This window comes from Sciurus carolinensis, chromosome 14 (genome assembly GCF_902686445.1).
Source record: "Sciurus carolinensis chromosome 14, mSciCar1.2, whole genome shotgun sequence".
NCBI classification, from domain to species: domain Eukaryota; kingdom Metazoa; phylum Chordata; class Mammalia; order Rodentia; family Sciuridae; genus Sciurus; species Sciurus carolinensis.
The window spans coordinates 4,499,486-4,511,973 of NC_062226.1; the positions used below are offsets into that span (position 1 = coordinate 4,499,486).

The following is a 12,488-nucleotide window of genomic DNA, read 5'->3' on the forward strand; positions in this document are numbered from 1 at the left end:
ACTTGTTTTTTTTTTTTTCCTGGAGGAAATATTTAAGTGTGATCCTGCCAAGTGGAAATGAGAGAACTGGGTGATGACCGTGGTGAGTGGCTTCCAAACCACCTGGCCATCCAGCAGGACAAGGCCTTGTGAGGTGGTGATATGGGACATCCACACAGATCACCTCTTGGAGGGACTGCTAACGGCCTAGATCGATGGGGACTTTGGGCAAGGGGACCTCTGATGTCCTGGTATACTTTAATTCTCTGATTAAGGCCATTTTTGGAGCAAGCTGAACTTCTTGAAAAAAATCAGAAGAGAACAAGACTTAAGGGGCTACAGAAATTATCGTTAGGATCTGATAATGGTGTGGTTGTTTCTGATACAGCAGAGACTGAAGCTCAGGCCCAGGAAACCTTTAGAAAGTTCAGGAAGAGTTGGCCTGTTTGTCCTGGAAAAGATTGAATCAGAAACCACTGGACCATGACTAGGGAGCAGGGCAGGAAGCAGGACTCTGGTTGCTTGAGAGTTGATTTTCTACTGCAGATACTGAAGTTATGAATCACACCTTGATCTGAACCTGTGATTTCTAGAAGTTTGTGTTCCTATCCTGGTTCTTGGACCATCAAGCCAGCTCATGAGCTGAGCGCTTAAAGAAGGAGAACCAAGCAGCTCTCCATTTTCGAAAGCTCCTGTAATGTAAATAGGAACAGCAATCTTTCCAAGTTATTACCCTGTTAACAGGTTGACAGATATGTGCAAATTGTGACTCACTGCTCAATTTGGCACTAAATTAATGTCTTTCCGCGCCGCGTCTGCTCAAGTGTAAACTAGTCACCACTGCTGTGTTACTGCTTGTTTGCCTATATTCCAAAGGTAAAAATTAAAGTAATTTGATTCCGCCATGGAACGGAGTGTGACATATGGTGGCAGTGTGGGAGGGGAGCACGCTGTTCCTACCTGTCCTCAGTCCTGCGCTCGCAGCGGGCGCTGCGTGCTTGGGCTCCGTGCAGACGCGCACCGCCCTGGGAGGCGGTTCTGGGAAGTGCTGCCAAGGCCACCTCCCCGGCCAGCCTGCACCCCAGCAAGAAGAAGGTGCCATTTTTGTCTCCAGACTGAATTTGACATTCCAAGCTTTCCTTGTTTCTGTCAAGTTACTAGCGGTGGATTTGTGTTTCAAAGTCTGCGTCTATTTAAAAATGAAGTGTTTTGATTTTTGCTTCTAAAATTTCAACATTGTTTTCCTCCACTAAAGGTGCAGCTGACTTTCTCTCCTCCTCTTTTTAGCCAACACATAATGTCACCTATAACAAAGAAATTTGCATCTCCTTTATGTCAGGCATGTGAATGAAAAGCAGTCTCCTTAAAATTCACTCTTGCCTAATAAAATCTTTGAATGGAGTTTGCTGGTCAGAGCTAAGATCACTGGCCAGGGAAGAACCAACGCAGACCTCTCTGCAGATTCTTTTCCTAGGAACTCCTTCTCTTCTGCCATGACCTTCCCTCGTAAACAAAGGCCTTACAAGTAAAGGAAGCCAGGAATGGCAGGGAGCATTTGTGATGTACCCCATTAGAACCCTGGCCCTTGCTGAAAAGGCCAGCGGAATCGGGGAGTTGGTATGGGATTCCAGAAGCCTACACACCAGGCTTGGTGTCTAGCTTGTGTGACCTGGGGTTGTCACATAATCTACCCGTTCCCATTTTCCTAAAGAGGCTATAGTTTTCAGCATGTTTTCCGAAGGCTTCAAGGTGAAAGGCACAGGAGAAAGCAAATTATGATGTTGCCTTTGTGCCGAAGTTCTGCATATTCATTGCTTTCACTATCCAGAGCTGTTGAGGGCTATCGATTGAGGGTCAGTTCAGTATGCCTGCCTCCCCCTCCCCCGCCCCATTAGCATAGACTTAGCAGTGACCTCCATTCACACAGGACAGTGGACTTCTGCTTCCTGCTGAGTCTGAAGAAACTGGGTTTAAGCCACACACACAGATTTAGAAAAGGAGTACAGAAATGCAGGAATATTTTCCAGTGACCTGGCGTAAACTCTTGGCATAGAGTTTTAGTCATGTGTCTTCTGCCCTTTGAGTAGACATCAGGCAGTGACCAAAAGGAGTTTATTGCCTCCTTTTTTCCTGTATTCACATTTTTTGTAGCTTCTCAGCTCGGACCCAAGGCTGTAGTCATGGGGCTGTGAATCTAGAGCTGTACTGGTCAGCCACCAGGATGAGGCCTTACCTCTAGGAAACCTCTCCTCTCCACGCCTCATGCTCACGTTACAGGCCTTTGGAGAGGGAGGGAGAACTGCTGCTGCTGATTCGTAGACGCCATTGTGCACTTGAAGAACCGCACAGCCCCCCTCCGCCTTCACTCCCCGCACCGATGCCCTCCACACCTCCACTGCCTCTCACACCCCTCCGTGCCCATCTGCTCGCTGTCCTGGTTGGCTCCCCTTCCTTCTCCAGCTCTCATGTGCAGTGAGGAACCCTGCTGGCCGCACTGGCAGGATCACTTTCCACCCTCTGTCCTGCGAATGCTGGGGTTCACTTTTCAGCCAATGACATCATGCTGCCACCCTCCCTCAGGAGCCCAGATTCTAACTGCAGTCTTCTCGTGTTGTCAGCTCAGCTTATTCCTCCTTCCCCCAGAGAGTGTGCCTTTTACATGTCCCTGATTTAATGGACATGTGATTTAATTTGTCATAACTAACAGATAGGAAATCCAATGCCAAAGCCTTAATAGATAGTTTTGCATCTCAGCTATTATATTGTACATCCCTTTTGTGCCCAGTGTGATTGCCTGGTGAGCACAAATACTCGTAGATTTTGTTCTCCAGGGACCTGAGCCAGACCGGCTCTGTTTATGCTGTGGGCTGGCATCTTCACAGTGAGCCTTCAGAGAGGGAGAACTCATCCCACCAAGAGAGCGCATTTGCAGACTAGGCCCATGATGTAGCAGAACTGCTGGCAAGAGCACTTGCAGTCTTTGAGGGCTTAATACGTACTAGATGCATGCCAAGTGCTTGATGTCGTGATCTCAATGGTTCTTAAGCCTCTCCAAATACAGGTTTTGCTTGGGCCAAAAAAAACAGAGTTCTCCCTGTTAGCAGGATAAGAATTGATCTGGTGCTTGCCTGGTATGTTTGATTGTAGTGAGAGAAGTTTTAGGGTCAAAGAGTTTAGGAATAAAGCCGTACTAAGCAAATGAAAAACTAATCAGATAAATCAAGGCAAAACAGATCTAGTAAAACAGAAATCTGTATAAATCAATAAGCATACTCATGAGCTTTTAAAATTATAAGCAGAATTTTGAATGTTACACAGAGTACTGATTTAAGCAAAACTTGTGATATACTATCATTTGAATTAGAACACAACTGAGGAAACAGGAATGACTTTGAGTATTTAACTCAAGGGTTGGCTACCTGGGTATTGGTGGGCAGCCCAGAGATGGGCAACAGCAGGAAGCTGCCACCAGCGGGACTAGAAGGACTGAGGGTAGAGGCTGCCTGCTGAAGCCCAGTGGCCTGGAAGGGGGCACAGCTACAGTCCCACCCCTGTGGAAGAAAGTTAATAGACCGTGGCTGAAGATGAATAGTTAAGGGCTGGGGTTGTGGCTCAGTGGTGGAGCGCTCGCCTGGCCCAAGGGAGGCACTGGGTTTGATTCTCAGCACTGCATATAAATAAATAAAATAAAGGTCCAGCAACAACTAAAAAGAATTGTCTATTTAAAAAAAAAAAAAAAGTGCTCGCTTCGGCAGCACATATACTAAAATTGGAACGATACAGAGAAGATTAGCATGGCCCCTGCGCAAGGATGACACGCAAATTCGTGAAGCATTCCATATTTTTGTATAAAGGGAAAAGGGTGGGAGGGGTGGGGGGGAAGGGAAAAAAAAAGAAACATCATTACCCTATGTAAACGTAAAAAAATAAATAAATAAAATAAAAAATAAAAAAAAAAAAAAAAAAACCCACCAAAAAAAAAAAAAAAAGGTGAATAGTTAGGAATGAGCATTCAAAACATTTTTTGTTGTTGTTGTTGTTTGTTAAATTTAAAAAACACTGTGGATTTACAGTCCTTGTATGGTTCTAGTTCACACGTGTGTGTTTCTGATTCTCACCTAGATATGTGGATGACGTGATCAGCCGCATTGACAGGATGTTTCCTGAGATGTCCATCCACTTATCCAGACCCAATGGGACATCAGCTATGCTTCTGGTAAGAGCCGCTTGACTATTGGTGGAGACATGTGGAAGAAAAATTGTCTTCAAAATTAACTCTCTGGCCCTGTGTTGTAGAATCTCTAGACTGGAGATTAGATCCCAGTTTGATGGTAAATACCATGTTTTATTTATTGCATTCTCTAGGTTAAAAATTCGACACTTTGAAACCTTGCTTTTGAACAGAATTGCTGGCCCATGTGAGCATTAACCCGAGTGGACAAAAGACACTGTGAGCCCATCTCACCTCCAGTCAGTTATGTGCAGACCTGTCCCAGACAATGCTGGGGTGACCGTTTTCTTTGTTTTCAAGAGCTACATGAGATAGGAATACTGCTTAGCTATTGGATCCTGCCAAAGAAAATACTCTTTTAAAACTGAACCAGCTTCCGTGGGAATCATCAATAAAATTCTTCATGTTTGAAGGTTTCTGCATCCTTGTTACCAGTGGCTTCTGGTTTTGTTCTTTCTGACTTGGGTTTGCTCCAAGCAGGTTGGCTTCATAATTTTGCCCCCAGTAGTTGAATTTTCATAAATTCACCAGAGACCTTGTGTTTCAGAAATACAGTGGACTGGAAGTGCCAAATCATACTGCCAGCCAGAGGCCTGGGCCTCAGCAACGAGCTTTCCTTCACTGTATGGCAGCAGGTGCTGAGGGGCCCTCCCCTGCACATGGGTTTTCAGGAACCACCACCTTCCATGGGCAGCAGAGCTTGGGCTCAGCAGACCAGGGCTCCACGTCTGGTCACTGGCTGCCGCCTTGAGCCCAGAGTGCACTCCCCATTTTCACATTTTACTTGAGTGAAATCTTACAAATAGCCAGTCACCCAGATGGCCTGCTATTCATCAAGCTATTCATCCTAGGAGAACAGGCTCATTGTGTGTGCCCCGTGTTTTCCTCCTAAGGATGGAAAGGATGTGGGCTTGTTAAGCGTGCAGTGTTTCATTTGTGAGAAAAACATTAGTGAAGTTCATCTGGGTAACGTGCTACTTTTCTATAAAATTCTTTCTGCTAAAATATAAAGGGAATGAGATAATGCAGTGTTCTTTTGATAGAAAAAGAAAGCAATTTTCTTTATATAAAAGGTACCTGTCTACACAACATGCAATATTTTCTGCCTCCATTAAGTGCACAAATTGTGTACATGTTAGGATCCTCTCGAGCCTGCAGATAAAACATAAATCCTGCCTTCAGCATATTGGACAGGAACCAAAGAGTTAATGAAGATAAAAATGAGAGCGTCCTCAGTGAAATAGGTTTGTTCAAATTACTTCTGGGTCATTGGGCTTCCATTTCGTGACGAAGGCGGGAACCTGGCATTGGAGGGAGTGGGGTAAGCAGGATCGCAGGCAAACAGGCCGAGACGCTGGAGTTACTTCCACCTGAGAAGGCAGGTCTGTCTCACAGTGACCTGCCGGCCTCTCTGCTCCCTGTGGAGCCGCTGTTCTGAAGACTGATGAGAGTGTGGGCGCTCTTCAGGGGAAGAAGCCACAGCACACAGACCATTTTTACCCCTTCAACGGCTAATTCAGACCCGTGTGTTTAGCCGGCTAGTTGTTACCTGTCTTCAGTGACACGGGAATTCACAGCCTGTGGTGCTTATTGTAGGGATAGAGGTGGTGATTAGATTCAGAATCACATCCAGGCGGGAAATCATACTTTGAACATAATTGCTTTATTTGGCTTCTGCTTTTAGAAGAGGGTATTTTAGTAGCATGCAGTTCCCTAGGCCATTCACCGCTGCCATGCCATCCTCTGTGAGGGACGAGGAAGAGGAGTCTCAGCTGGGAGGACTGTGAGGACTGACAGCTGTTGCCCACCACCCCCTTTGCTAATAACCTGTTTCCTGGATTTCAGTGGCAGAGGCCAGGGACCCGCAGTGCAGTCAGAAGGGCACCACCTCAGGAGCCATAAGCAGGAGTTGAAAGTGTTTTCCAGAGGGGAACTTGGAATGGGCTGTATTCTGGAAGGTTCGGGCAGTGAGTAAGCCTGGTAGGAAAGGCCAGCCAGGAGGCCACTGAAGCCGGAAGTCCCTGCTTCCGGGCCAGAGCCTGAACTTTGTCCTCCTGCAGCAGGCTTCCCTGGCGCAGCCCACAGAAACCTGTTCTGACTCACTTCAGCAATGAAGGGGTTGGCTTTAGCCTCCGTGTTGCTACTTCATGATGCTCACAGCCTCAAAGGTCCAGGTGACTTGCCAGAAGGGTCAAAAACCAGGGTAGACACAGATACGGAATAGGACAATATCCTCTTGGAGCCCTGGGACCCAGATGATTTGTCATTAGGGCCTTCCACCCCTGCCATACAACCTGGGAGGAGTGCTCCTGCTGGCCAACCAGAGCTTGTTGGTTCCCCTTTGTGGGGGCAGGGTGTCTGACCTTGGCTGCCCACTGACGTGCACGGGAGAGGAAAGGAAGTAATTCCCCACAGGAAGAGGCGAGGCCGAGAAAGCAGCGATCTGCATGGTAAATGAACGTGGCTGAACTCGGCTCATTTGGTCCTCCCAGTGTCCCTGACGTAGGAAGCTCCACCTGTGCTCATCTGACAAGTGGAAAGTCCTCTCTTCTAGCTCCAAGCTGGGACCCTGCCCAGCCCCAGGCCTCCAGGATGTGGTCCTCCTGTTTCTGAATGTAGTTCATGCTGAGCCTTAAAAAAATTAAAAGGTGCCAGGCAAGTCATTTTTTCTTAATAAAATTTTTGTGTAAATTGTTAGATACAAAGAAATATATGTAATGTTTATGTAAGTAATAAATCACCGATAAACCCGTGAGCCCACCACTCAATTTGAGAAGCAGAAGAGAAGCAGTGTGCTCCTCCCTGATCCCTGCCTTCCACATCCAAGAACCCCTTCTCCTATTTTAAATGCAGTTTGTAGCCGGGCGTGGTGGTGCACACCTGTAAGCCCAATGACTTGGGAGGCTGAGGCAGGAGATCAAGAGTTCAAAGCCAGCCTCAGCAAAAGTGAGGCTCTAAATAATTCAGTGAGACCCTGTCTCTAAATAAAATACAAAATAGGACTGGGGATGTGGCTCAATGGTCAAGGGCCCCTGAGTTCAATCCCCAGTACCCACCCCCAAAAAATTGCAGTTTGCTACATGCATGGGTTCCCTAAGGGTCCTTGAGTTTGAGCTTTATGAAAACTAGTCTCCTGACAGACTAGTTTCTGAGATGCACCCACCCAAAGTGGTAGCTGGTCATCTTCATTGTTCCCTTGCAGTCCATTCTGTGACCATCTGTACTTCATTCTTTCTCTAGTCAAGGCATGCTGGGGTTCTTCCCAGTTTTGCATTTTAAATAAGCTCAAATTTTCAAGCATTGGTCTAAGCCATCGTGCCAGTGCAGGCCTTACCTGGCTGGCAGGGTGGCTTTTTCCCAGGAGTCACCTGAGTTGTGAAGCATGTTGGTAGAGTGCCACATGGGTATACCCACAGGTCCAGAAGTGGCTGCTGATAATGGCCCTAGGTTCCTCAGTAGCACGTTCCCCTGATTCCACCGCAGTATCCAGTCTCTTGGGTTTCTGGTGCCTAATTTCAGAGGGACTCTCGGATGGCTCGGGCATCTGCATGGAAGAGGAGCACAATCATTGCACTCCAGGCGAACCATGGATACAAGGCAGGTTCCGGTGTCCTCCCTCACAAGCACTTGCTGCCAGGCAGCCTCGCAGCCCCTGAGCGTCTGACCATCTGCACTCCAGGAGCCCAAGGCCATCTACTAATGAATGTAGGACGAGGTGGGGAGAACAGGGCAACTGGCACTTTTTAAGGCTTCTATTTAAAGCAGCTGACATCTTTTGGTTGTCTGAAACCAAACCAGCTCCTCATGGTTGGCCTGGCAGCACCAGGGCTTCAAACCTGTCAGAAACAGGAGCAATCCTAGAAGCACATGCTCGAATCTTCCTCACAATTGGGCCCAGGGGTAGTGCATGAAGGGGTAGAAGGGGTGAGAGGAGGAATAGGAGGACAAACAGGTGCCCAGTAAGTACTTGCCAAGTAAACACATGAATGGCAGAAATAAAAGCTTCCTGGACTTGGTGTTGGCTGGAGTGGGGCTGTGCACTAGCTGCTCAGGAGGGCCACAGTAAGGCATTTGTAACAGCTTGACCTTGAAACCAACAGGGCAGTATTGGCTTCACTTCTGCTATCTTTTTGAGCCTTAGGTGATCAATTGCAGCCAGTACCCTTCCAGTTCCAACTGCTGTGATACCTAAACTTTTGCCTCTTACATAATCTGTGGATGTTGGCTCTCTGCTCCACTGGGGGCTGTTCTGGTGTTGTTAAGTTAATATCTCATGATATAATGAATCCTGTATCTGTTCTTTGGAGGAATGAGCTCAGTCATCCAAAAATAAATTTAGCTATGTTGATATTTAGTTTCAGTTAATCTACTGCCTAACATCCCATTATTAATTTTCTTGAAACAGTCAAAATATTGTAAGAACTTAACTGAGTCAGAGACTGGAACAAGCTGCTGGCTTCTCAGCATTTAAAATATTAATCTACAATGTTTGACTGATCCACTAGGTATAAAAATGTAAGAAAACCAGAAAAAGAAGCTGTACCATGATATTTGAAATATACCTTGATATTTTATGATCTTTATTTAGATGTTATTTGATTTAAAAAAAAATAAAGTTCATTTTTCTGTCTAAACACACATTTTAACTAACCTTCAGTTTTTTAGCACATCCAGCCTTGCTTGAATGACATCTTTTCTGAAACCATTTGGACACATTATCTCATTTTAACTCTGCCCCAAGTTGTTTGAGGGAGGAAAGTCTGCCGAACAACTTAACCGTTTGTGGCCTGGATTTCTCTACTGCTCTCGAGTGGGCCTGAGAGCCACCAGGGGAGTTTGTGCATAGTGTGGCACATCCTGGCTGATGCATAGCAACCCAGCGTGCAGCTCTTGCTGCACTTCCCGTGCATCCAGGGCCTCTCAAGGGACCTGCGGAGCACAGTTTAAAAATGTGGCGTTGAACCTATCATGCCTTGGACTCGTGGTGAAGTCTGGCCTTTCTGATGAGTCTCAGCTCTGGTGTCAAACTGGCCTTCGAGCTGTGCCACTGAAGTGTGCATATTTATACAAAAAACACTGTGCGCTGGGCCGGAAAGAAGCACATACATTTGGGCATTGCTTGGTAAGGACCAGGCACAGCCCTGTGCTCTTGGAGCTGCATTGTAGCTCAGAAAACTGACAAGAGACCAGCCACAGCTGCATGATATTATGTGGGTGATGAGGTTAAGGTGGACAGAAGAGGGCAGAAGAGCTGGAGAGGGACAGGGTACGGCAGGGCCAGGGCAGCATCTGTGGGAGCTGAAGCCATAACTGCCTGGTGGGCGGGGTCCAGGAGAGGAAGCCAAGCGTAAGAGAGCCTGCGTTTGGGGTGGGGGGAAGTTCTACTAACAGCAGGACAGTGGGGCACTGGGAACCCGGGAGGGAGAGGGAGCCACCCTCAGTGTGCGAGAGCCGGCTTAGCCTCCAAGGCTGGTAGGATGTGGGATTGTGTGAGCTTTTTGTAGTTTTGACTTAAGTGTATGAAGTTTAATGACTCCTGATCCTTGACTGATGACTCGCTGTCTTCCTGACCCCGGCATAACCTTTTCGTAGTTACTTATTTAGTGGTATTGAACCTACCACCCTCCCAAGAGCCAGGTGCTGTCTGCAGCCTGGACCTCCTGTTGGCACCTGCTAGACAGAACAGGAGACCCTGCCCAGCACAGAAGTATTCACCCCAAACCAAAGTGCCGTGTTTGAGAAACCCTGGTTTATGGCCTCAAATGTTCGACTTCCAATGAAAATGCCAACATATTTTCCTGAACAGTTGTACTAAGTTACACCCTCCAGCAATTTTGGAAAATAGCTTTTTCCCAAACATACAAAGACAATGACTTTAGTTGTTTTTCAGACTTTTTGTTTATTGTTTTATTACTGGGCATTGAATTCAGAGGCACTTTGCCACCAGGCTACATCCCCAGTCCTTTTTATTTACTTATTTTTGGGACAGGGTCTTATTAAGTTGTGCGCCTCCACACCCGGCTCCTTCTGACCTTTCTGCAGGCCATCTCAGGCCCAAATTCTGTGATGCTACAGGAGAATCACTTTGGGAATCTAAACCCAGGTTTTAACATTTTTGTCACTACCCCGAATATTATTTGAATTCTTGGTTTAATGTATTTTTTGTAAAACTGCCATTTTACAGGCTTTTTAAGAAAAAATGATCTTTATAGTTTTCCATTTTTGACACACAAGAACGGTTTTACCAAACTTTCTCCAGAAACATCTGTTTCCAAAAACTCATTCTTTAATGCTACAGTCCTCAAATTGTGGTCTGGGGACAGAGTTGCAGAGACCTTCTCAAGGGACCCATGAGGTCAAAACTACTTACATGGCAAGTTACTAAGGCATTGCTTTCCTTTCCTATTAATTCAAAGTTTATGGTGGAATTTTCCAGAAACTATGTAATGTGAAGTGACATCATTGTGCTAACACCCAAGAGCTTGTGTGTTTTTGTGTTTTCAACATTTCTCAGTCTTGATTTGTAACACACAAATACTGATAGATACAACTCACGGAAGCAAGCCCTTTGAGGTCCTTGATTATTTTCAAGAGTGTAGAGAGGTTCTAGGACCAAAATGTTTGGGAATTACTGCCCTAAGGATAACCATGTTCAGTTATAACAGATTTTCAAAACAGCCAGGCTGGATGTGCACCACCTGTAGTCTCAGCTACTGGGAAGGCTGAGGTGGGAGACTGAGGCAGGAGGATTACTTGAGCCCAGGAATTCAAAACCAGTTGGGCAACATAATTGAGATCCTGTCACTCAAAAAAGAAAAATAATAATCTCAAGTCATTCCAAAATGGCAGTGACATAGATTAGCAATGTATTAGTGATTAAAAATCTCAGGGCACAAAGTCAAAAAATAAAAGCCAAGATGAAAAGTATAAACCTTGTTCAAATTAGTATTTGAACAAACAGCTGTAGAACTTTTTTTAAGCAAGCCAAAGAATTTGAGGATAGTCTAAATATGAAACGATACCAACAAAATGTTGGTAATCATGTTAAGCCTATTAATGTCCTCATAACTATGAAACTGAAGGTCCATATCTTCTAGAGGTCGATACTGAAATATGTGGATCTGAACTGACAGCATTTGTGAAGTTTGTTCTTAAGTACTTCACCACCAACAACAATAATTTTTAAAAAGGAAGAAAAACTGGATAGACAGAGCAGATGTTGCAAAATCTTGATCATTTTTTAATTTGCACTGTTATTAAATAATCTCTCTTTCTTTATATTTGAAAATGCCAGTAATCAGGAATATTACAGATGGCAGCTGGGTGCAGTGGCACCCCTGAAATCCCAGCTACTCAGTAGATGAAAACCGGAGGATCAAAAGTTTTTAAGGCCAGCCAACTTAGCAAGAAAGACCCTGTCTCAAAATTTAGGAAAGGGGGTCAGGGTACTGGTAAAACACCCCTGGTTCCATCCCCAGTACAGGAAGGGAGGGAGGGAGGAAGACTGATTACAGATGGTTATCTAAATCCAAGGCTTTTCACGTAGCCTCCAAGAAATACAGAAAAACTAAGAGCAAATAAAACTAATAAATGTAATCAGAAGACCAAGAATGGCAATGCTACGAATTATTTGTGAGTTTAAAAATGGTGGCGGGTGTTGTGGGAAGCAAATTCTGGTGAGCTGTTATTACTTGTGCTCTCATTGTCCTTTGCTGAGTGAGAAATGCCTCGCACAAGCCAGAATAGCTTGTGTGATGTCGTCCATATGAAGTTCTAGAACAGGCCAGAATGCAATGAGTAAAAGTCAGAGCATCATTTCCTCTAAGGAGGGAGAGGCAGGCACTGACTGGGAAGGGCAGAGGAAGATGTTGTGTAAGTAGTGCTGTTTTTCAGTAGAGGCCTGGTCTATGTGACTTATGGATTTGTCAAAATGCAGAGAACAGTACACTAAAGATGTGTGTGTTTCATCACAAGCAAATCTTACATCTAAGAGAAAAAGAAAAAGTATTTAGAATGGAACTGGGATGTAGCTCAGTGGTAGAGTTGCCTAGCATACTCAAGGCCCTGAGTTCAATCCCCACTTCTGACCCCTCAAAAAAAAAAACCAAAAACATCAAAAATGAACATTGAATGCTACTTAACAACATGCTGCCCAGGTGCTCAGGATGAGTGTACTAGTGTCTGCAACTTCCATATGCATCAAAAACCACCTGGATCAGTGAGTGGCTGGCTGGCTGGGCCTGCGTGTGGTAAAGCAAGTAGAGGCTAATGGTAGTGT

General features: G+C 45.5%; 1 protein-coding gene and 1 non-coding gene across 2 annotated transcripts in view; both read left to right on the forward strand.

The window, feature by feature from the left end:
• The window catches only part of Med27 (mediator complex subunit 27), a 185,213-nt gene that overhangs the window by 124,485 nt on the left and 48,240 nt on the right, over positions 1-12,488 (forward strand). Inside the window, exon 4 of the mRNA XM_047524705.1 lies at positions 4,102-4,195. Within this exon, the coding sequence (XP_047380661.1) occupies positions 4,102-4,195 (94 nt within the window). The remainder of the gene's footprint in view (positions 1-4,101; positions 4,196-12,488) is intronic.
• Positions 3,719-3,825, forward strand: LOC124965070 (U6 spliceosomal RNA). Its single transcript, XR_007105078.1, has one exon. It is a non-coding gene; the product is annotated as a U6 spliceosomal RNA (small nuclear RNA).